Source organism: Acyrthosiphon pisum, chromosome X (genome assembly GCF_005508785.2).
Source record: "Acyrthosiphon pisum isolate AL4f chromosome X, pea_aphid_22Mar2018_4r6ur, whole genome shotgun sequence".
In the NCBI taxonomy this organism is placed as follows: domain Eukaryota; kingdom Metazoa; phylum Arthropoda; class Insecta; order Hemiptera; family Aphididae; genus Acyrthosiphon; species Acyrthosiphon pisum.
Window position 1 is genome coordinate 64,106,587 of NC_042493.1, and position 27,608 is coordinate 64,134,194.

The 27,608-nt window shown below is 27.0% G+C and overlaps 2 protein-coding genes across 4 annotated transcripts in view; one reads left to right on the top strand and one right to left on the bottom strand.

The window, feature by feature from the left end:
• LOC100571193 (monoacylglycerol lipase ABHD12) overlaps nt 1–27,608 on the bottom strand; it is a 90,011-nt gene that overhangs the window by 26,881 nt on the left and 35,522 nt on the right. The window contains exon 1 of one of the 3 annotated variants that reach the window (XM_016801138.2): nt 1,408–1,485. The exons of 1 other annotated variant lie outside the window; for it this stretch is intronic. Coding sequence is in view for 1 of the 2 variants with exons in the window: in XM_016801137.2 (XP_016656626.1) it covers nt 1,278–1,305 (28 nt within the window). In the remaining variant the exon portion in view is untranslated. One more of the 3 variants, XM_016801137.2, reaches the window with a different exon arrangement.
• Nucleotides 18,707–27,608, top strand: part of LOC100572033 — a 424,551-nt gene continuing 415,649 nt past the window's right edge. The window contains exon 1 of the mRNA XM_029488202.1: nt 18,707–19,555. Within this exon, the coding sequence (XP_029344062.1) occupies nt 19,441–19,555 (115 nt within the window). The 5' untranslated portion in view covers nt 18,707–19,440. The remainder of the gene's footprint in view (nt 19,556–27,608) is intronic.

A 27,608-nucleotide genomic window follows, 5' to 3' on the forward strand; every position in this document is an offset into this window, starting at 1 on the left:
TTCAGTGAACTTGTCAAGTATCTACAGTCCTTTTTATTTTAATTACAACAAAATGAAGAAATCGTTACATGAGAAATCGAGTGAATATCAAAAATATAGTAAAAATATGAATTTCAAACGCTCATAAAAATTTAATTTGACTTTCTTGTAGACATTTTTTTTTTTTGATAAAGATAGATAAACTTATGAATGATCTTGTATTATATTTTAAAATCTTAGATTTAAAAAGAAAAATTTTTATGAATTTCTAACTCAAAATAATTTGCAAATTTTCGTCATTTTTACGTATTTTGTCAATATTAGAACTTTAAATGCTTATAAAAAAAAACTGTGACCATGGATTTTTAATTTTTTTCATCTCCCTTTGAAAAAATATACTAGGAGCTTTCTATTAAATTTTCAAGCTTTTTTAACCAACAAATAACATTTTATTGATATTTATAGAAAAAAAAACTAAAAAAAAACGGAAACTAAAAATGTCCGTAAAAAGCTCAAAATAATTCAAAATACTTGGAAAATGTTATGGTGTATATAAAATAGTAATATAAACATTCAGTCAAAATTTCATGTACCTACGGTCATTTTTTTAAGAGTTGCACCAAAAACCAAAATCAATTTTCTCGAAAACAGATTTTGCTTAAAAATTCCCGTTTTTCCTTAATTATTCTTTTGTTTTTCACGGCGCTTTTGAAAACTACTGAGACATTTTTACTTTTGACCCCAAAACTACCAACTAGATTCACTTTCCTATCAGATAAGATACTGTTGAAGAAAATCTAAGCATTTTTAATGTCCTAAAAGGTGATGACAGGCACAAAAAAAAAAAAAAATATAAAAATATAAAAAACAACACACATCATTGTAATATCAATACATTCATCTTTTCACTCAGAATCTAAAAGCTCATAGTTAAATGGTATTAGATTATAATTAACTTGCATTATTTTCTTTACTTTAGGCCAAATAATATTTCCAACCTTCTTTTTACTATATGCTTCAATTTGAAATTTAAAAGAGCTCCCCCACATACACATAAACAAATATTTTAATAAGGGGATATAAAAAAATTGTATGGAAATATTATAATATTAACCCGTAGAATTGTATTTTACATTGAAATTAAGTTAAATTATCTTCCACTTCTCCTGGTTCTAATGCGGTACAGGTTGGAAGACGCTGGATGGATTTGACATAGTAAAACTCTACGCGTACTGTTCATTTAATGTCCATCATCGTAGTAAAGTTTCAAAATTAAATTTGACAAAAAAAAAACCTACTTGTGTGGATCAGTGACTGACGGCACATTGAATCATAATCGAGTTAAGTGTATAGTTAATGCGTGCGGTAGTATGGACAACTGTATTGAACTTTTTTAGATAGAAAATATTATATATTGAACGTACTTACTTTAATTAATGACTGCATAAACACAACGTTACCAAGAGAACGATAGAACACAAATTAAGGTTTTAGAAGTGGACGCGTGAATAGTCTAATTACCCACATAGGTAACCTTTATAAAATTTGAGAAGAACCCGATCATGCAATGTCAAACACGTTGTGTAAGTGGTTAACCATGAAATTGAATATATTTATACTGACTGTATAGAGGCACCTATACAATGTTATAGAAAAAATAGGCATAAAACTACTAATTTTACAAATAATAATAATTTACTTTAAACAAACATTTTTTTATAATTTTTAACGTAGGTAAACTAATAAATAGTTAAACGTGAATAATAATAAAAATGAATTTTTTTATTTTTATTTCAGTTTTGATTTTTTCCTAAAAATTAAAAATATCTGATATAAAATTGTAATTAGCCTTTTATATTGCCAATGCAGCATAAACTGATTTAAATTATTGTTTGTAAGCAAAATTAAAATTTTAATTAAAGTCGTGGCATAATTATTTTTTTTTCATACCATTTTATAATATTTTTTTATACATTTTGATGAATTTAAATTTTCCAAATAAATAAATAAAACTCTGTTCCCAGAACCAATCCGATAAATGTTTTTTTTTTTTTAATTTTAATGTTCTTCGTAAATTTACTAATTGTAATATTATTTTAGATTATATTTATAAACGTCGCTTTCAGTTGTGACGCATTTTCTCGTGAACCACTGAACTGATTTACTTAAACATTCTACTTTAACACTCCTTTCAATCCCACAAAGGCTTGTGCAATTTTGAAAACGCTCTTTTTTCGTTTTACCATGAGTCCTGCATTTTTGTAGTTGAGTTTGCTTATTCAGATTAATCCAAAAATGACCACTTCTCACTTGCTCAAAAATCCAAGAAAAAATTTAAAACTTCAAGAAAGTATATAATGATGCATAAAAATATTCACTCGAAGTAGGCTTTGCAGTTACCCATGAAGAAACCACTTTTAAATATAAACTCTTTCCTGAAAGTCCTATATTCTTAACATAAGCGACAAATGACAGAAAACAACGACATCTAGAAAGTAATTATATCAACCAGCAGGTGGCAGGTAGCAGGAATGTCTCAAGAAACATAATATTATACTAATATTATGAAGTTACTAAGCTCCCTCCAAGCACACCAAAATCCTTTCCCTACCAATGCAATATTCTAAAATATCTAGAGATGGATCGAACTGTTTAAATTTCTAAAAATCGAACCAAACTTTAGGTGTTCAGTTGGTTCAAAAGTCGAACCTGTTTTTAAACAAACCGAGCCAAACCGAACTTGAACAAAAATTTTGAAATTTAATAATTAGGTAACCTGAAAAAAATGAATCCAAAAAACAATTGGAATACGTCAAACGTTTCGAACAAAAATATTTTATATTTTAACAAAAAAGTTTGAGCCATGACTTAATTCTAAAGCTCGGTTTGAATTCAGTTTGAGACCATATTTCTGAGTTCAACCCATCTCTAATATTACAATTTTATAGTGTATACTAATACTATACGTACCTGGTGGGTACCTATGATTTGAAATTTGAAATACTTATGTAAGTAGATCAATTTATTTCACAATGATATTACCTATTTTAATAGATTATGTAGTTTTTGCATTATATAACATACATTAGGTATACTCGTATTATGGTATTATGTATAAATACATAACACATATACCTATAATATTATATATACATTTATTTAAATATCAAAAATTAATTAAACTCATTAAAAACAACATAAAATATATGTGGGTACCATCACGTCATGTTAGTACAACCCATAATACTATATGACTGATAAGTTAACATAGGTGGCAGAACAATCTTCATCCTACTTTCACTGGCATTGAAATTGGCGATCAGTGACATTGAAGTTTCGATTAAACAAAGATAGAAGAAGTATTACGGAGAAATATTCAATATTAGGAATTTTTGTAATAATAAAAATTAGATATTAAATATTGAATTGATTAAATAACTTTTATTTTTCTCATAATAAATAACAATTTTATATTAAACATTGGAATCAGGTATTATACAATTGGGACTTTTTAAACATTTTTTATTTTTATTTTTATTCATAACCTAACCCGCAGTAGTAAAAAGACAAGTACAATACATATACAAGCACTATACATATTAATATTAATATAGTGACCGCTAGCCCGTCTACATCATCACCGGGCGCATGTAAACTCCGCCAAAAGTACCTTTTTTTAGTGTAAACTCCGCCAGGAAAATAAAACAGGTGAAATTGGGTTCATGTGAACTCCGACATTGACAAAAATCAGGTAAAATTGAGTTTATGTAAACTCAGCCAATGAAAAAAATCAACAAGTAACAGTATACAATAATCCGGTCGAATAATATGCTTTCATCGGACCGTCTGATCGACAAAACATCGTCCAACATAAAAAATCATCTCCCGCACTGCTACAAATACCGGTTAGGTAGTATCATATATAATTTATTGATTTATTATATTGTTATAATTGCATAAGCTGTTTGTTTGTGTTGTGCTTCTTATCATATCAACTCTAACCTAACCTAACTGGACTCTTACATATGTTTATTGAACAGGATCAAGCACATTATTATATTGTTTATTAATTATTATGAAGAAGTCATAGGAGTTTTTAAAATATTAACCCTGCTGTCAAATGACGCATAGAACTTTTGTGACATTAATTAATTATTTATTTATTTATTTTTATAATTGTTTCAATACACAAAGTATTTTTACAATGTCAATTTATGGTTAGTGAAAGAATATTATAATACTATATCATGTTTATGGTTATAAAATAATATGTAGTATTATAGTTAAATTAAAATAATACATGGACAATGATAATTTTATTAAGGTTTGTGGATAAGACATTTTATATCAAATGAATGGCTATTATGGGAAGTTTATTGTTAGTTTGTTTAAAAGGACGGTAATTATAGATATAAGAGAGTTTAATAAGGCTGTGACTTCGTCCAAAATTCTTAACATTGAACTGGCAGAAATGCTGGTGTGTAATAATGGTATGACCGGTTTCCTAGTAAAATCGTACCCCATGAGAATCGTATCGCGGGATGGGGGTGGAGTTATAATGGGTATAATTGTACTCCCTAACCCCTCGGTTACATTCCTAGGACGTATTTACTCCTCCAGTGGGTAATATTTTCCTAGGATTATGTTACCGGGGGTACGATTATCCTATTACGCCAACCATGGTTGTATTTGGTACGTAACGATTTGTAGAAGCATGGTTGAGTTTGAAGTTTTAGCTTTTTTTGGTTTATTTGTGGTAATTGTGGATTCTGTCAGTTTTTCGTATAATATACAACCTTTGTATGATGCTGAATGTGCAACAGATTATAGTGCACATCTAGTTGGTAGATTACGATCGTTGGTGCACTTATCAATTAAATGATATTCATCGCATTTAACGCACATAGGTTGTTGACTGCAGTATAGTTACGCGTATTGCCAAATGCTTTACATGTATAGCATTGGAGTGGCATTTTAACTGTATTTGTATGTTTACATATTTGGTGTGTTTTATGACATCATTACTAATATGACGTGTTGCAAAATTATTTATTATCTTTCAGTTGTAACAGTTAAACATTAAGTACATTATTTAATCTAGATTTTTTTAACTATATTTGCGTAGTTGTTTTGGTTCATTTGGGACTTTTTTTTATGAAAATATATTATTATTTGGGTAGGTATCTATTGTTAGATTTTTCAGTTTTATTACCATTTACCAACTATTATTAATTTTACTATTTCTTAAAATATTACTTTTTAGAACCGATTATTTACCATGATATTGATTGCAACTATAGTCCCTATTAATACTTTTTTTTAGATTTATTTAATCCTATTTATCGTTATATTTATAATATAAAAATTTCAGTGGCTAATACCTAATTAGCAAACATAGGCCTGTTCAATTAAAATCATACATTTATATTGAATACCTAATTAATTAAATAATTCTTCTGATAATGTGAGAGCATTTATATCGTACTGGATTATCCATATTATAGTGTGTGTGTGTTCAATTAATATTTGAGATTCAACCAAATATTATTCAAACTATAAAAAGATTAATTTGTCTATCAGAGACAATTTCAAAACAAGAGGGTCAACTACCTAAAATAAGGAGCAGTTCAATAGATGATATTTTTAAAATCGGACGTAGTTCAAATGAACCTTTTAAAAATAAAATTCATGGGTGACAATTTGAGAGAAAAATAGGAAGTTATTTGTATAATATATAATAATATATTCTCACGAGTGGGAATTGTTTTTTTTTCCAATAGGTAACCTACCTGCATACTTATTTTATTGTTGTTTAAATGTTTCTCGAGCCTTGACCTCTTACCATGTCATAAGTTAGTTTTTAATTGTTTATTATTATTTTTTTTAATTCATATACAATTGAATATATTTGAATGACAGTAAATAAATAAAACTTAGCTTTTTTGCAAACTGCTTCGCAATGATTTTTCGTGTGATTTTTGATGCAAAACATTACACATTATTATGGTGCAATATTAACGTTCAGCATATTTTTTTAAAAATATATGAAATATATTCAGAGATATATTAACAAAATGTGAGCCAGATGGTTGTAGTAGTATTCAATAAACAGAAATAATACCTACCCAAGAAATTTAATTTAATTTTGAAATATTTAACTGACACTCTAAATACAATGAATTATAACAAAATCAGAAGTGAAGTAAGTCAGTCACAATGAGACCAAAGGTTACAAAAAGAGACCATTATTAATAAGTATATCTAAGAAAACAAATATTGAAAATATAAAAAATTGTAAATATACTCCAGGTAAGGAACATAGTATGAAAATACTTTGTCAGCAATGTGCACACAGAAGAACCATTCATAAAAAACCTCATTATAAATTATTATTTAAAAGAAAGTCATCCACCTGAATGATAAATAATAATACTCTCATAACTAAACCAAATACATTTTATTCAACAAATGTTTACAAAAGTGTTTTACACATTGAAAAAGTCCACAGACATCAATAAAACATTCTTATAAACAAATCATCAAAATACAATTAAACTGTATACGAAAATAAGTGCAGTTGTGCGGATAATTTAGCATTGACGATAAAGCAAAAAAAAAAAAAATGGAAGAAGATTATAAAGGTAGTTGTTAAGTGGGACAGAGAAAATACATAAAAATAGTAACAGACTTATATTATTATAAAGGTAGAAGAAAATTACTTATGTTGGTGATAAGGGTAAAAACTTTAGAGGAATGAGAAATATGAGAAACAACATAATAACATTTCTTAAAACTGAAATAATATGCTAAGGCATAAAACATTTTAGTACCATGATTATATATCAGAAAAATTATTTCTTTTATTTATAGTGATATCTATACAGTATAAAAATCATAAGAAATACTAGGGAAAATACTTAAGTAACAGTCTGTTCAATAATAACTTGTTTGATCACAACACTAGTATTACACATTTTAATATTATAAACTACTACATATAATGATATTATGAGTATTATTATATTATATTGTGCATTGCTAAGACTTTTTGTTATAATAACTTGTAATTTTTTTTCTTAAATAATTATTTTAAAGTTCATATCCTATAAGATAGACTATTCTTTATTGTACATCACTGTGTTTACCTGTACATTTAAATATTTATTCAAACATTTTTTTTTAAAAAATGAGAAAAAAAATAGTTCAAAAAAACTTAGTTTTAAAATTATAATTATTCCTATTGATTATAGAATTGAATATCAATTAAATCCAATAAATACTATTACCTATAAATCTACTTTAAACATCTTAACAAACTATACAAGACATGGTCAGCGGAAAGCATTGGTGACACACTATAACAAATCTTTCAAATGGTGACATTTTAAAAAAAAATTCTGTACATTTACAGTTTACGATACGTATTATGTCGCTCTTCTGTACAGTAGGTTATACAAGTGGGTCACTGTAATGGATGGTATTCAATTTAAATTCAATGATATAATATCAGTGTATACGAAAAACGATTTAATACGACCAAAGACGGTTTGTTATTTTATATTATATTTATATTGTTATTACTTATTATTAATACGACAGTCGGTGAGCTTAATTAATATTATAAAATAACAAAAAAATAACTAAAATCATTATTCTTGATTACTTAATATAAAATGTCGTCCAAATTTTTACTGAAAATAAATATAAACAAAAACCGTGTTTATGTATATTTTTTAGATTTTTCGGTTACATAATAACCAACTAACGTGGAACCTTGTTATACTTTTTCAATCTTTAGCTATAAAAGTTGAACATTTTATAATATTTTAACAACAAAATCATTTGATATTACGTGTTTGCGCTTTTTGACCAAACAAATAACATTTTATTAACATTTATAGATTTTTTTTTTGATAAAGGTAGAAAAATTGTTGAGGAATCTTTTATCAAATTTTCAAATTGTTATCAATTTCTTACTCAAAATATATTGCAAATTTTGGTGATTTTTACGTATTTTGTCAACATTTTAACTTTAAAGTTGAAATACTTCTAAAAAAAAAATTGTGACTGTTAGGTTTTTCTGTATCTAACAGTTAGACTCACTTTCTCATCGAACGAGATAATTTTGAAGAAAATCAAAGCATTTTTACTATCCCAAAAGGTGATGACAGACATAATAATGACACATCATTGTAAAATCAATACATTCGCTCAGAATTTAAAATGTGTCTATGGGGATCCTTAAATTAAATGATATATAGGGATTATATTCTTCAGGTTAAAAAATGTTTTCCCACTTCTAATAAAATTTTAAATATTTTTATTATATATTATGAACATTTTCCTAGGGCTTTGTACGTTTTTTACCTACTCTATATATTCCAAATGCGTATCTATTATAACCAAATCGATGCATTTTAATAACTGCTTAATATTAGCTCTGCTTTCGAAGTAGTTTTGTCATACAATCTAATTTCACGATAAATGAATTTTAATTAAGTGCCGAAGAAATATAATATATAATATAATAAGACGAGTATTCCCGTAGTCTACACATTAACTCGATATATTATATATTTTTTTATATACGTATTAAGAACCAAATAACTTTCTTCTGTGGCAGTTATTTTGTGTATAATTAAACTGTCATTTATAAAGAAAAAACAGAAATGTATATGTAAGTATATACTTTCTAAGTTTGTGACACATTTTACTTGTACAAATAACTTTTGTTTCAAATTTATTCTCATGCTATTATTCAACTTTAAAGAAATATAGCTTACAAGTACACGCAATTTGTATTTTCAAAGCTTCATTTTTAAAATTACAATATTCGTTTGAAAAGGAAATGTTTTTTTTATTATATGATTTTACCAAAACGTTTATTAATAATATAATATCCATTTAAAAGTTGCATTTGTTTTAATATTATTAACTATTATGACAATAACAGTAGATACTTATATAACATTTATTTGAGTCAATACCGATACATAAGAACATTGTGTCCAAATGTTTTTAAAATATTACTGTGCATAATATTAAAAAACAGAAATATAATAGTAGACAAAAAAGTTTTTCGGCCCTAATTCCTTATAGGTACTAATAATATTTGTGTTTTTGTATTATTTTTTTTTTTTTTATGGGTAAGTTGGTACGTTAAAATATTTCTAAAAATACTAATCTTAAGGGATACGAAATTTGATAATATTTATCTTGTTATGTCTTAATAAAATATATATATTATATATTATAATTTTATTCCAACTGTTATACTATTGGCTACAATCAACGTGAGGTTTAGCCAACCACGTATTAATATAGTTAGTTAAATATATTAAAAACATATTATTGTTAGATCTGACCTTATCGGGTGCAGATTACTAACATATAATGACCATGTTAAAAAAATCAGGGAAACAATTTCGACAGAACTCTATAAAATAAAAGTTCCTCCAAAAATTGTTTAATAATCTGTTAATAATTGTCTGAATATTAGATAAGGTGAGTGATTAGATACGGTGAAAGTTGCATGGGTTCATACTTATACTGTGAAATACTTCAATACCGTGACATGTATCATACACTCAATGTTATTGCTGACAATTCTCGATGGTCATTAATAATCATTATCCAAAACTGTTATTTATATTTACATATTTATTTCAATATATAAAACTTTTAACTGTATAATGTTGTACTTATTCCGTGTGAATAGTCTTTCTTTCATTCATATATTATTATACCATAATATAATATGCAGGTTACGGGACACCTATTTTCTAAGAACGGGACAAAAAGTGTCCGTTCGAACTTTTGTCGAGACAAGGGGTTTCAATGTATTTCATGGTTCTCAAAAACAACACGTAATATTATGTTGACTCTATACTAACTTCTAAAAGGTAATGCGTACCTGTAAGCTTCTGAACTGTTGAGAGGTGAGTGTCCTAATGGTTACATTGCTCGTTAAAATTATGTATTATTAATTGAATTCTGAATACGGCAATTACAGTATACGTTTATAAGTGCGTCGGCAGTTAAATGTTCCATTTTTTACAATAAAATGCTCATGGTTCATCTGAGATCACTTGTTTTAGTGCAATTGATACGGGCACCATTTATACCTTAAAACTACTGTGGGTTATTTGAGCTTGATTTGAATCTAGGTATTGATTGTACTGACGTTTAATTCCAGTAATCAGGCCAATTATTTTCGTCACTACTTTTTGTGTATATAGCATAAACTAAAGATTGTTATTAAATGTTTCAATAAAATAATAATAACAAATATTCTTAATAAAAGTTATTAATGAAGAGTTTTAAACAATGTATACTTATAAGTTATAATACATTTTGCTATTTAATTTATTTCTACTAAACATAATATGACAAAAAAAAAAAAATAATATATATATTATTAAAAAATAAAATGATTCATAATTCAAAGATAATTTTTTTTTTTTTTGTTAACATACTAATAATATACGCTACAAATATTTTTATTATTTTCTTATTAATTTCTCATTGGAAGATAATAGACTGCGGATGAAAATATTATCTCATTATTGAAGGAAAATATTGGTCCATGAAACAGTTGTAGACATGCTTGGTGGGTCAAATCACGACGAACCTCATCGTTTGACTCTCAATATCAAACGGCGAATTTTTCTTCGGCAAGCCACCAATAATAGAAAAAAAAAGAAAATGTAAATATCTTGGAAATAATTGGATTTTTGTATGTGTTTAGTTCCAACTTGAAAATTGAAAACAGGTCACTGCCCACTGCTTAGGCCTTGAACGGCCAAATATGGCCTTTGAGACACGAGTTAGCCTTAACTAATACTTTATATAGAATGCGTTTTCTGCTTGGCAAAATCAGGCAAAACGAAGACGATGACACTAAAACGCGTTTTTTAGCGTGTGCGTCATACACACACGCAGAAAAAGGCGATTCGCGTAATAAAAAATGCATATTATTATAATTTATACGTGATAAGACAAATCACAAGCGATTGACGAAACATCCACCATCGTCGCGAACGTCTCGTCATCGTAGTCATTGAAATTTAAAAATATATATATTCGATGGGTAACAGTATACTTACACTGTTTGTGACATTAAAAACTATTAAACAGTTTTAGAATGTTAGAAGCATTCGGAATTTCAGATACCTACATAGGATGTCATTCGATATTTTGCATTGTCATTTTGAACTACTCAAGTACGTATTAATACATTTTCAAATTGTTTTTATTCAATCCATGTGGAGTAATGAAATTTAATATTTTAGTAACGAGTTTTAAAACAGCATCAAAAGATTTAAAAGTATTTTTAGCTCACAATTTCTCTAAGTGCGTATAATAGTATATTACGTAGTAAAAATCTTGTACTCGCTTGTAGTTGATGTCCCACATGTAGTATGCATTAGACAATGTTTCTGGAATGCATCAATGGTAATGAAAATGCGGTTACATTGTGGTCTTATTATTTCTTATTAAAATTAAAATATAATATAATAAACACTTTTAAATAATATAATCACTTTAATACAAGTGGACTTAGCAAATTGTACCACTCCAGTGGACAGTTAAATGCCGTTTCTAAAGGAAAGAGAGTTGCTACTATACCAAATTCGTTCACAGCTGAGCCATCTTGATATTTGATTATTAATTGATTTTTTAGTTTTATATCATGTTACTGTATAATGTTAAATTAAATCATCCATTATTATCTTTTATTTTTAAAATTAATTATTTGTAATTTTTTGGATGTCTCCACATGTGAAGTATATTTTAAAGAAAACATCAATGATAATGACGTGATTACATTGTTGTCTTATTATTTAATAAAAAAATATATATAATACATGTTCTAATAGCCTCAAGCCCCCAAATTGTATTCGTGTGCCACATACTTTCCATCCCTGTGCTTGGTAGTACCTATATTATAACATCAACTGTTGCACTAAAAATTCTAAAAACAAAGCTACCACTTCTACAATATTTATCCGTGATTTTCGAAATATTGTGATAGGTATTGTTTTTGATATGTTTCTATTTCGCAGTTACATTTTAGCAGCCGTGTTGAGTATTGTTATTTATTTTGTTCGACCTATTAAGAAAATCTAAAATTACTTCACACCAAGGTGGTACAGGTTCTTTACCTTTTTAACACCACAGTGATGAGGTAAGCTTACTTGGTGAAAAAACTTAAAACTTTAATACAAGGTTCCTCATAAGCTGTTATTAGTGTAAATAAATAAAAAGATGAGTGTGAATTCACAATAGTTTTGATTGATTTGAAGTTCAAAATTTTATGAGATTGGTTATATAGCCGTAAATTAACAATTTCTCATTGAACGATTTCCTCATTTTTTCGTAGTTCAACAACGAATAACCATAAATACTATACATTTTCATCGAATATTTATTTTATATGTTTCTGTTTTTATTTTTATAAATATCGATAAATATTTTGTAGTTGGGTATAATAACTTGAAAAATGAACACATTTTAGTAAAATGATCCATCTCCTCCTAGAATAAAATCATAACTACGCCACTATATAACAAAAAGTAACTACCTAGGATTGAAAATGTTATAATAACGTTATATTTAACAAAAAAACGATTGCAATTTATGAATGTAATTATAACAGAAAGCGATAATCAAAAATAATTAAATAAAAACGCAAAACATAACAATTAACAAAATATATTATATATCATTAAGCAAAACATAACGCAAAACGTAATTTATAGAATTATATTCAACTAATAATAACCCAAAACGAAATAATTTAAAATAAATTTGTTTAAAAGTTATACTGGTTTCGTAGAAATATTTATTTCATGAATACGGACATTAGAATTAATTATATTATTATATTTTGTATCCGGGCCATTACCTGCCAGCATTAGTTACTATTAATACATTTAATAGGTACTAACACCATTCTAAATAAACGCAAAACTTGTATAATGTTTTAATTCTGAATAACTACAAACCAAAAACTTGTATAACATTTTATTTCTAAATAATGATAAATTCAAAAATTGTGTAACGATTTAATTGTAAATTACATAAAACAGATTTTTTTTTTTTCAAATGAAAGTCTCGGTAATAACCTAAAATTATACCTCATAATCTGTTGACACAATTCAAGAAATATTCAAATTGTTTAGTAAAAGTAGACCACCAAGGTGGGAATCATTAAAATTTAGTGACAATATGGATACCTATAGTATAATATTAGAAAAAAGTCCTAAATAGGTCTGAAAGTAAAAAGTATGTACAATGAGATAGTAAGCAAGACATAATGCAGTCTATGCATTAGAATACTTATATATTGATGTGACAAAATCATCAACCAGTAAGAATATAGAAGAACAGATAAAAATAATAAGATTAAAAAAAATGTGTTATTTGAATTTATTTTACTATTAACTATTTGGAAAAATATTTTAAGACCATTATATACAGTTTCTAAATTATTGAAATCACCAAATACATATCTGTACATCAAATGTGTAAAAAATTGTGTTGAATCCATTAAAACTGCAAGGAATCAAACATAATTAATGATATACTGTGTAACTCGATCAAAAATATATTGTATTGAACGTGGGGAAAACAGACGATGTTCCAAAATGTTCAGATGTACATTTAGATAAGTGAAAATTGAAAAAGTGCATCTTTAAAAATTTTTAGGATTGTATTATATTATATGTATCTAATAAATGTATTTTCTTTAGCATTATATAATATGGTTGTTGTGAATTGTGATACAATGACATAATATAACAGATGTCGGACAGTTTTTGAACAGTCAGTTATAATTCTAAAACCACTAGATCATCATCGAACAATAACATGGAAAATTATTATTTCCACCGAAAACATTACGACATTGTCGATCGTCACTACCACCTAATACCACATATATACTACTTGCCTAACATACAGCTAAAGTATGTTTTGAGTTTTGATGCACCAGTTATCAATATTACATATCTTAACCCAAATTCGTTGCCAATGTGTATTCAGTTATTTTTCTTCCCAACTCCAAGATTAGATGTCGGAACAATGGTTGACTTTTGCTGTATATTGGACCACTTATATAGAAGTGATATAACAATGACATCACCATTTACTTCATTAGCCGATTTCAAAAAATGTCCAACTATAAATTCAATTTTGTTGTGTACACCATAATTGTATTTGGCCAAACCAATTATTTTGTGTCTATATCAACAGCAATTATTAAAAAAAGCAAATATTACAATTATTATAATCTTATATATAGCTATATACAATGTAAAATTGATTACTACAACAAATGAGGTGAATATTTTCACATTGTATTTTCTTTGAAAGCAATTATAATCTTTGCACCTTTTTTTTCATATTTCAGTTGGTTGATTTATGTTTCCACCCGTGCCACACAACGAATCATAGCTATTTTCATACCTTTAAAAGACACTGGTGTTTGCAGTATAAATATATACTTAACATTTAATTTAAATAAGCTAAGTCTTTTCTTTCAATACCTTTTTTAATGTGATATTTCTTGACAAGTAAGCAATATAATATTATATCTAATAAAAATGTTTAATTAATAGCTAATAATCGGGTACATCGCAACAGATTATGGAGGTCGCAGACCTCCTATCGATTAATTCTTAACTTCGACAATTGCAGAATCGCTGTTTTCAGCATAGGTATGTGATATTTTTTTATCACTTATCACACATTGCGTGGTTTTTAGACTCATCTGTAAAAACATCGCCGTGAACTTTTCCTGCCTGTAAACGCTTCAAACTATAGTTTGTGTAGCTACGTACTATGAATTATATAGATAATAGATTCTAAGAAATGTATTCATTATATATTATACGAATATTATATTCATTATAGTTTATAAGCTAATAAAGTAATAAATTATAATAATATTAATTAAAATTTTATTTTTAGAACTAAATTTTAATCTTGTAAATAAACCATGTGGATATGGCGATAGATTTTCGGGGATAAAATAGGGTCGCGGTCCTAAAAATATTGAGATCAAATTGCTCTAAAGAATAGGTTTTTTTTTCATCGTATTACTAACGTTTGCAAAATTTAAGTTTCTGTGTACAACGTGATTTTTTTATCCTTAAACACTACTTCTTTCAAAAATTATTAATATTTTTGAAAATATCTTTTTACATAGCCTCAAATTGAATTAAAAAACAAAGTTTTTACTAAAAAATTATATTTTTAAACATTTTAGATTCTGAGCGGAGCGAGGAAGCTATTGTTTTTACAATGGTGTTTATTTTTTTTTTCTTCTTTTTATATCCTGTATACAAAATTTCTTCCAGAAGGAGTGTTTCGATTTCAACATATAGTACTTTATCTTTTAGCAAATTGGATCAAGATGGTACTTTAAAGAGGTTATTTTTCGATTTTTTCAATAGTTATTTAATGTCACGGGAAAAACAACCGGAAAAATACGAAAAAACGCTAAAAATGGGATTTTAATTTCAAACGCTTTGTTTATCACCATAGAAACGAATAAAAAATTATAATATTTTAATATTAATTCAACTTACATGATAAAATAAATAATAACAAAATATAAAATATCCAGACTGACAAACCGTCTCCGCTCAGAATCGTTTTTCTTATACAATGATATTACATCATTGAATTCAAGTCTAATACAACCATTATACAATGACCCACTTGTAATCTACTGTACAGCAGAGCGACATCCAATTACCTGTTTTTTTTATCCTTATATTTTTTAAGTTTTTTTACTTTTTTGAATGACAACTGAGTTTTAATTTCATATTCCAAAGAAATATATTTTTCTAAGTATTTTGATACATAAAAATCGAATTTAGGACGTGTAGTTTATGAGTTATAAGTATTTAAAGTTTAGACAAGCAGCGTAGTGGACAAACATTTTGCGGGGTAACCCCGTACCACTCCGCTCGACCAATCTAAACTTTAAATACTTACAACTCAAGAAGCGGTGACGGTGTCATAATGTGTTTGCTCTTCACCGATCTTACCCAATACTTGTTTAATTTATCACAGAAATGTTGAAAAAATTATCGCACAACGATACGAGAAAAAAATATTAACAGACTATTAATAGTATAATATTATTATTGTTAAATTTACGAAAAAGCGATGCAGTACATAATATTTTACTGTTGGCTTTCGATGGGAGATCGGTTTTGAACTATTTGTAGGTATATCAATGAGTGTACACTGTACAGTTAATAAATTGATCGTCATCCAGCCGAACATAATTTTCGTTACCATAGTTTTTACCGGACGAGACATTGTGGCGTTGACAATTTTTCAGCCCAATACCAGGATAAATAGAAAAACGGTTTGTATACAGTTTGCATGTTGCATCACCAACTTTATACAACTGTGCTAGTACCTATCACACATTGTTGACGATGGATCGTCGATAACTTTTTGGTCATGCCGTTTCGAGGCCTTCCCGGTTTTTGTCGGAAAATGACCATACCTGGCCAGTGGCCGTAGTAAGAAGATCACGCTCTGAAGATATTTTCTCGTCCATAGTGATTTCTTCGCAAGCCCACTGCTCTTGGATGTTCAAAGTGTGCCATATTGAAGTGGAATATAAAGAACGTGGTCTTTATATTATTGTGAACACATATTATTTTACTATACCACGTCTTGTCAACAATAAAACATTGTAATCGAATGAGATAATTTATTTAATAATATATACAAATAAACTAATCATTGATACTTGTTTGAGTATATTTTTTTAAATATTTTTTTATAATTGGATACAATAACATTTTAGATTCTGAATGGAACGATGAATGTATTGATTTTACAATGATGTGTGTTTTTTTTTTTTTATTTTTTTTTTTATGTCTGTCATCAACTTTTAAGACAGTAAAAGTGCTTGGATTTTCTTCAACAGTACCTTTTCTGATAGGAAAGTGAATCTAGTTGGTACTTTGGGGGGTCAAAAGTAACATTTTTCCAATAGTTTTCAAAAGCGCCGTGAAAAACAAAAGAAAAATTAAGGAAAAACGGGAATTTTTACGCAAAATCTGTTTTCGAGAAAATTGATTTTGGTTTTTGGTTTAACATTAAAACGAATGACTGTAGATACATGAAATTTTCACTGGTTGTTTATATTTCCATTTTCTATACATGATAAAATTTTCAAAATATTTTGATTTGTTTTGAGCTGTTTACGGACAATTTCAGTTTCCAATTTAATTAGTTTTTTTTTCTATGAATGTCAATAAAGTTTTATCTATTGGGCCAAAAAGTGTAAAAAATGTGAAACTTGAAACTTCTAAAGTATACTATTATATATCTATGATAGTACCACGGTTTTTTGTTGGCGTTATAAGTACCTAATAGATATTATGATATGATTAATTTGGAATTTATTATAGGTACCTATTATAGGTCAATTTTTTTTTTAAATACTATAGACTATAATATAATATTATGTCTTATACCTAGACTGACATACCGTCTCCGCTCAGAATCGTTTTTCTTATACAATGATATTATATCATTGAATTCAAATTTAATACCATCCATTATACAGTGACCCACTTGTAACCTACTGTACAGCAGAGCGAAATTCACTTACCCACCTTTTTTATTTATTTATTTAAATTTTAAAATTATTGTATTTTTATTATACTTTGACGATTTTTACGACTTATTTATATTTATTGATCAATAATGATCACTGACATTTTAAAATTGTTTATTGGCGTAAACTAATTTATTATTCTTAGCACAAAAAATATTAAGTTATAAATCTCAAAAACAACTCGATCGAATTTTGATCTAGATACATCACATCTATTGAAAAAAATGTCTGTTGAATAATTAAAAATGAGCAAATACGTATATGCTATTCGAGTTATGGTCAATGGGTAAGCGTATACTTTTAAAGTTCCCTCAAAAAATACTCACTTTTGTCCTGCCTGTATACTGACGCACGCATAATTTTCTTTCGAATTTGATATAATTATGTTGGGTACACGTCATAAGATTTGTGGAAAGCGCCGATCGATTATTTCGTTGAAAACTCTAGGTTTCTAGGTACTATAGAGATTACGTACGATAGTCAACATTCGACGAAAATTACGCGCCATAAATTCCAAAAAATGTTATTTATAGGAACGACAAAAACGGGATAGTAAAATATAGGTAAATAATACCAGGAAACAATAATAATTCTCTGAAAAATAAAACCAGGAAAATACAGGGAGTAACAGGAATTCGACCTGTCTGTGGCGGTGTGCAGGCATGAAAGTCAAATTTTCGCCTTAGTTCAGTTCGGTTCGTCGCGTAATGTACTGCGAGTTCGAATTTCGAATATCAGCTTAAAATCTAAATCCAATTTGTTTCGTAATCGTATCAACATTATAATGTCGGTGATGGTATCTTGTGAGTGGGAAAATTTGTGAGCCCCCCTCCCCCCTCCCACCCAATAAACGAAAACCCCGACACCCACGTGCGCGCCCGTCGTCGTCGTCGTCGTCGTTGTTGTTGTTGTTGTTGTTGTTGTCCGACGGCGGTGCAGACGAGCGTATAATATTATATTATAACACGCGCGGCTTGAACTACAGATGGCGCTGTCGGTTTGCGGGGCGGGCGAGTAAAGCGCATAGCGCCACCCGCCGACTCGGGGGGTTCGCGCGCCGCCGCGTTTTCGCCAGCCGCGAGAGTACAGACGACCCGCGTTTTCCCGACGACGCACGCGACTCGGCATTTCAGTGGACTGTCCGCCGTTGGTCTGAACGCCGGTGTGCGCCCGTCGACAATAATATTCATATCGTCTTTGCCGTCGTTTTTGTCGTTGTAACAATATTAAAAAAGTCAACGTAAAAAAAAATCCGAGATAAAACCTCCCCTGACCATCCAAAACGACGGGGCCACCCACCGCCGGAGGATCCGTGTCGTGATATTTTTATTACGCACCTATACCTATCGATGTGACGGAGTGTGAACTCTGACCGTTAATTTTTCATCGTAATAAAATATATTATTTTACCTAACGGTATTGTTTTATCACAAATTAAAATATAATAATATTATTGTCGTCATCGAACCGCGGCGGGACGATTGCGCGCGCGATACCATACGCAGCAATAATATTATTGTCGTTGTTATCGTACCTTATATTATCCGAAAGTCCAACCCGATCGAATGGTCCCTTTAAGACAATAACAATCACACGTCGTATTAAATACCATCGTTATTCCCAAACTCTCGCCACTGGTCGAGTGGTCGTCTGCCCCGCGCGAAACGGAGGCAATTTTTTTTTTTGAAAACATTTTTTTTCTCGGAGACAAAACCCAAAGTGAAAACGAAAAACCGTTCGTTAAGACCAACTTCAAGTGAGAACCGCTTACTCGCCGCAAGTCGATAGAAAAAAAAAAGGAAAAGAAAATGGCTCCACATGGGATCACCTTCTTGAGACTGACGGGTTGGACGTGGAAAATCGTGTTGGCTCTCATCGCGTGCAACCACCTCGCTCTGATGTGGCCGTTCTTCTTCGCCGTCGGTAAGTGCAAAAAATAATAACTCCAATAATTATATTATTATTTTTATTTATTATTATTTATTAACTGTACTCATCATTGTCGGTGTTCTTGAATTTTCTTTAAAATAATTTTCGTTGCAAACTTGACGATATACGCAGGTATAACATACTCGTGCTAACCCGCGACCGTTTGCGAGTAAAAATCCTCACTGTTCGAATAAGCTAACTACGATTACTATTCCGTTTTGTATTGAAAGACATTTTTTAATTTTTACTCATTTGACAAATATTTTTTCCAGTAAATTATAATTATTATATGTAAACGTCGCGTTAGCGTGAGTATTTAATTATTTGTCGCTTAAAGTTTTTTAAAATCGTTGAACGCACGAATTTGTTTTTGAAATAATTCATTGTTAGGTGTAACTATTTAAGTCGGTGTTTCCCAACATTTTTTCCCCTCAAAACCAAGAATCATTTTTTCTCAGATTTTAGATTTTAGAATAAATAAAATCAATGGTACTTAAGAACAACCTAACGTTATTATGAGTATTTATAAGTTGTATAATTGGTTCACAATTTAATTACTATTTTTTCATAAAATCTAAATTTTTTCAAATTTATTTTAATATTAAAAAAAAAAAAAAAAATGCTTGGGAACTGTGGACCCACAGGTTGGGAACAACTGATTTTAATGCACATTTTGCTTACCTATTAAGTTTGCTTTGGAAAAACATATTTTTCTTATATTCTCTAATATATACCAACAAGGTATCGATTAATTATCGTTTAATTTTCTCATATTAAAATATATAAATTGTTTAGGATTTATTTTAGTTTATCTTATAATATGGGCTATTATAAATAATATAATGTATTATCTCAATTTTTTGTAAACCCTATAGCCCTTTATAGCTTAAAACTAATCCATAGTTTCTGAATTATATTTTATACATTATAACGATTCACCGGTATGTTAAATTAAAAATAAATTTTAAAACAGTTATGATTTATAATTTTAAAGCACAATGTATAGTTGTATGTACGATATTAGTTTCACTCATTTGTTTATACTACATATAATTCTAAATATAATATCACATATTATATAAAATAGTAGCATTTAGCTTATTTCTTTCAAAAAGAAGTAATTTTTTTTTTTTTATAGAACTTCTTTTTTGAAAGATCGATGAAATTATTTTACACGCAATAATTATCATATTATTTTTATTTAAATTATATTCTTATAAAGTGAAATGAGGTTTTATAATCTTGTGGCTCTAAAATATTTTTGTTATTAGCAGTATTAAATTGTTAAATTGTATGATTTATAAGTTAGAAATTAGAATTGATTGAAAATAAAAATGTATATTTTAAAGAAAAAACATGAACATTTTTTATCATATCACTGGGTAAATAATAAATTTAAATTACAAACAAAATATAATTCAATTTAAATTGTTTAAAGTAAATATAAATACATATAAAATATTAAATTGCATGAAAATAAAGCGGCTAATTAATTTTTATATTATTTACCAGTTAATATTGCATGCAACATACATACCTATTTCTAGCTTTTGATAGTTTTTACTTTGATGATATAAAACATATGTTTCTATTAATGAACTTAAGATAATGTCACATTCTCATGTATTATCACTGTCTGACAAACCTATTACGTAGATAAATTTAAGTTTAGAATAATCCATTTTATTTATGAATTTTTAATATGATAGTAAATATTGATAAATAATTTAAAAGTAAATTATTATTTGAGTTCCGAAAGTAGTCTTTTTTTAAATATCTTTTTTACATTTTGAAGCAAGTAGATACTTAATGAGTATTTTAAAGTTGTAAATGTCCAAACACTTATAACTTGCTTCAAAATTTAAATTTAAAAAAAAAAAAAATCTTAATTTGGACAGTAAATATTAATATTCTTACCTTAAATTTGATACCAGTTCAATTCATTGAAATAATAAAAATATCAAAGTAAAATGTGTTATTTTGAACGTAAAATTACTCGTAAAATTGGCCAGTCATATTATGCGTCTGCTAGACAATACTTGCGGGTGTGATGTACTCTTGATACAAAAAAAAAATTGCGTAAGTACCTATACATAATATTTTTATACAGTGTACATTAATACTACCCAAGACGTGTGTTATTTGTGTGATAAAGCTAAAAAGCTAATACAATTTATTCCAATGATATAAAGATACGTATCATATAGGATTTAGTTGACATTCTTCGGCGTCGGGTAGATTCATCATTGCTATGTGTATAAGACGTAAGGGTGGAAGATTACCGTCTATATATGAGTTACTCGATCAAAAATTAAGTGTTATAAATCACGAATTTGAAATCGATATGTTAAAATAATATGTAACATAATATAGATGAACTATTATCTTTCAAAAGTTTTTATTTCAACAAATTTACTGCAAATTGTAATTGGTTTAATTTGTTTTATACCTATAATATTATGACAAACAAAAGAAATATACAAAATAATGATTTAGTACAATTTTAATTCAGTAGATAAAATTAATAAAAAATAATTGAAAAACAATTAAATAATCTTTACATATCTGCCGTACCTATATATTATTATTAACGTTAATCTTATAAACAATAATTAACCCAATGAAATTGGTAGGTACCTACTTAAAAAAAAAAATTAAACAAATTCTTTTGTAAAAATTTAAATTAATTATTTAAATTACGATATTTTTTGCAGATTTAGACATTTAAGTAACATGGAAAATTATCATACAATTATCATACATTTAAGTATCTTAGTTTTTATTCATCATTTTTTTATATATTCGTCAGTGAAAAAATTCAAATATGAGGAAGACATTGTATACCTAATAAACAACATACATTTTAATGTTGTACTTCCTATTATACATAATAATATTATTTTATTATATAGGTATAATAAGTTATAACCAAGTTTTTAAATTTCAATTAAATAAATTCTCTACTCGGAATGTAATCCTATATATTTTGAATGCAGTATTAATTTATATTTATAGAGATAATATTCATTCAGTTAGGTATCGATATTAACAAATATAAAAAAAATGTTTCTTCTTTATATTATTCAATAAAAATATCATTATTACTATATAATATATATTCGTCGTTGGTAATTGGTAAAAAAAGAATCATGTAGAACTATGAATAATGAAACTATAAATTTGATTGTGTGAAATAACGTGTTAGTTGACAATAGTAACAATCATTTTATTTGTTAATAGTAATAATAATAATAATAATTATAATACTGATAGTAAAAAAGTTTAAAAAGATATTAATGATGCTTTGAAATAAATAGCGGACTAGGTAACATATTTGTTATTCATATTAGTTAAAAAGCCCCCATTCAGTAATAGGTGTAGGTACTTAAGTTATAATTATTTCAATCTATTTTATTTATTTATTTTTTATGTGTTTTATAACATCATTAATAATCATGGTCTGAAGTTTGATCATGCCAGTACGATGACAAGCAATTTTACCGATAACGACAGTTGTTTACTAATTACGTAGGTACAATATAATAAGTCATTTAAATAATTTATATTGGTTTCATTACCTTTAATAGGTTATTTAAAACATCAATATTGACGTTTAAAACGATGTTGAAGAATAAATGATTACGGAATACTATTAAATGCACCACTTAGATTTATGTAGACATATTTTAGAGATATGAACAATACTAGTATATAAATAAACTGAAGTACCTAGCTTACAATATAATACGAGTACTTGTAAATTTGTATAGTTAATGGATTTTAAAAGGGTAGAAAGTTACGCTAATATCGTTGATATAATTTTCCGATATTTCGAAGTAAACAACACTTTCATACCTACTTATAATGTTACATAGTTTATTGAGAATACTATAAAAATACCTACCTATCTAAACAATTTACTGCAAAACTTTTAAAATAGAAAAATAATCTTTATGATCAAAATGTATCAATACGTTACACGCCACACATTACAATATTAACGAGTTATAAAAATATCATTTATTATTAAAAATAAGAATATCTGTTATTAGATTCATACAATCTGTTTAAAAAGTTTAGTAAAACAGTTAAACTATCCCAAAAAATAAATCATGTATAATATATATTATTTGTTTTTGTTTCATCATGATATTAATAGAAAAAAAAATCATTGATCTCTGAGGATTATTAAGAGGGAAAAAGTTAAAAATTGAATCATATGAATGAAACACGAATACCTACCCACATAATAAATTATACATTATCTTTAAAATTTTGATTTTTAATATTTTTTGTGATCATAAAATTAGCTCAATATCAACCAATAAAGTGATTAATATACCGAGTTTAATTTTATTTGGAGTCCTTTCAGTTCTATGATTGCTAGGAACAAAGCACACTTTTTAGATTATTGTTATTGATGTTATTCATATAATTATAATATTGTATTATATTATAAAATATATTTTTTTAATAACTGTATTTTACATTTTAAGAATACCTAAATTAAATTATGCAACTAAATTAATTTAAGCGATGATTTTATTTTATTTTTTCCTTTCACATCAATCATTAAGGTTGGGTATAGGTAATCATAATAGAACAGTAAGTCACAATATTATTTAACATAAAACGCCATACTAAAAACAATATGAATACACAGTGTTCTGTATTGTGTATTTGACACTCGTCTAGCTCAATTTGACCAGAATAAATTATTGTATTGAGATCATTAATTTGTAGATAAATCATGATTAATAACTACTTACAAAAATACAATATTATGAGTGGCAAATGGTTAAAATAGCATTTAAACATTATTAAGTCTTGATGAAACTCAGATAAAATCCCAGTTGTTGAGAATAATTATGTATAGGATTCAATGTTTTTATCCAATATTTCCTTATGATAAGACAAATTCAAATCAAAACAAATACTAAACCTTTATATATACTAACAGCTCGAAAAAAACAATCAAATTACAATATTAAAACATATATTATTATGAGTAATTAGAAAAAAATTATATGGAAAAAATTAAAACAAAATTAGTACGAATTAATGACACAATTGATATTTCATTAGTTGACTTTGAATTTGTGTTGAAACCATTTAAAACAATTATTCAACCCTAGATCAGCATTTTTTTACATCCCTATTAGGTACATAAATTCGAAATCGGTTACTGTTATTTAATTGGGACAGTTCCATAACTATTTATTTTTCAGTAATTCATTCTATTAAATTCCAGAATGGCTTTAAAAAAGTGTATCAGTAGTGATTTTTTGGGCACACTGCAGTTATATAATTATTGTGCCCCCCCCCCTCCCAAAGCATTATGACCGAACCACCAATATCTTAAAATAATTAAATTAAACCTGGGCAACGCCAAATAATCCCCTTGGATAACCTGTATTATTTAACCTCAGTAAATGTTGATTTATAGAACATCTGACCTCTTCGTTTATGAATTTTACCAAATCCATTTGATTTAATACTCGTGATAAATTTAAAGAGATTTGTAAATATATCAATATCTTTGTGTTTCCCATGTTTTTACAGGTTTGTGTAGAGGAAAACAAATGTTCATGGTTGACTTAACTGATGGGTAATATAAGAGCCACTCGAATAAGGTTGTATGAGTTTGGATAAACGTTTATTTTTTTCATTTTATATAATATTATATAAGAACAATTTGGATTCCATGCACTTGAGAGGGACCATTTGCTATGAAATTGACTAACGTAAAAATAAATATAAATAAAAATGGATGATATAAATGGCATAGTTATTACTACCGCCGGAAATGACAAACATTTTTGAGTAGGTACCTATTTTGAATAAATAAATTTACTTTGCTTGAATCCTTGATCGATGGATATATTATTTAAATATATACTATGGATTGTTAATTTATAAATAAATATTTTATACTTACTATACTATACCGTTTTAATAATTAAATTCAGACTATTAAAATTAAGACCATTAGTTAAATTAAGATTATTTATTTATGCATAGTAATATATGCATGTAAGACCATTAATTTTAAATTCCGACTGCCGCGTTATATCAATTTGGCTGTGTTAATCTTATAAGAGATAGAATGAACAAAAAGTATTTAATAATTGTCGCAATTTTAATTTTAAAAATAATGAATAGATATTGTACCTTTTGCTATTTTTTTTTTAATTGAAATCATATAATTAATATCTTTAAGCAACTTTTATTCGTGTACCTTATATATTAATATAAAAAAGTAAATAAGTAGACAAAGTATTTTAAAAGTCTGTAAATAAATGTATGATCAATAGAATTCAAAAATATATTTTCTATTGAATCTAGGGTCCTTATCAACTTCGTAAAATATTTTTTTTTAAATGTCGAGGGCAGTTATTATTATTGGCGTTTAAGATTTTATTATTAAAATGTGTACCGAATATAGTTTACATGGTCATATAATTTTATTAGTAACGCAGTATTCTCATTTTAAATTATAATAGGTACTAAAAAGTACAAAGTTAATCATAAAATATGGTGCACTATAAAATTTAATCCAGAGAATAAAATTGAACTTGATGTAGGTATAGTAATATTTAAACTTTTCCGTATTTTAATTTTAACGTTAAACAAATAATAGCTATGAACAATAAATCTGATTTTTTTCATTGAAGTATTTTTTTAGAAAAAAATAAGATAAATGATTTATGCAAACCATTGTATAAACGTTAAAGATTTTAATAATACGCACATCTGCAATATATTTATAAAGATTAAAGACATTTAAAACATGACAATTCACAGTAGTTACGACTTAAGATATTATTAATTTGTCAATAAAAACGTTTTCAAAATTTTTGAGCTATTTAATGTTTAAATATTTTTTTTAGAAATAGGAGAAAATTTGAAATAATATAATATAATTAATTTTACACTATATCATTTTCTAGTGTTAAAAACAAAAAAAAATTAAAATATTTTGAAATTTATATTAATAATATACCTGATTATAGGATACAGAGACAGAGTGTGTTAGTAGTTGGTTCGTTTTATTTTGCATAATTTCCAGCTGATATTAAAATAGCGTATAAAACGTTAATTAAAGAAAACGATAAGTCATTAAATCTTAAATCCAGAAATGTCAACCCTCGTAAAAACTGGCCTTGTTGATGTTTTATTTTTATTTTTTATTTGTTCAATGTATTATTATTGTACATTGTTAGTTTTTCTCAACAACCAGGAAAACCACTGATGAATAAGAAACATGAAACATTCAAAATACCAACACTATACTCAATTTTATTCATCCATCTAAAATTGAAGCCACTGAAAAAAAAAAACACATACATAATTGTTAAACCAATACATTTATCATCCTACTCAATTTTATGTCACTTGGCTAACTCTTTTATATTGTTGTTCAGGTTGTTAATGATAAAAATTATGAATAATAAGTAATAAATCATATAAAATATTATACGAGTGTATATTATTATGCCCACACAATTTTATTGTCAAACGATTACACAACTGAATGTCCAATAACAATAAATGTGTTAACTGTTTGATTAAAAAAAACCTTTGACGTGAAGATAAATGTTATTAGGGGAACCATTTAAACTTGATAAAAGCTTTTTGTGCGTCTAGACCTAAATTATTATTGATTGTTTGGTACAGTCACAGGTGCCAAAATATTATAACTAGAATTAGTTCATAGGAACAATATCCAATAATTAGATAACCAAGTAACCTTAAGTTTCTAAAAACACTCATCTAATTATGTATACTGTCAAAACACAAACAAAATTTAATTTGGCTAACATTTTTTTGACTTATTTTTTGAGCTGAAAACGTTATTATTTTTTAGCAAATCGAACTCAATATAATCTTACATGTATTAGTTATACATAATATTATTATATAGTTGAATATGAAATATTTTATCAATTATACATTCTTAAAATATATCGAAATATTAAAGTAGGTATATTTTAGTATTGTAGCCGGTACACAGTAAAGTATATTATATTTGTAAGTATATTCTATC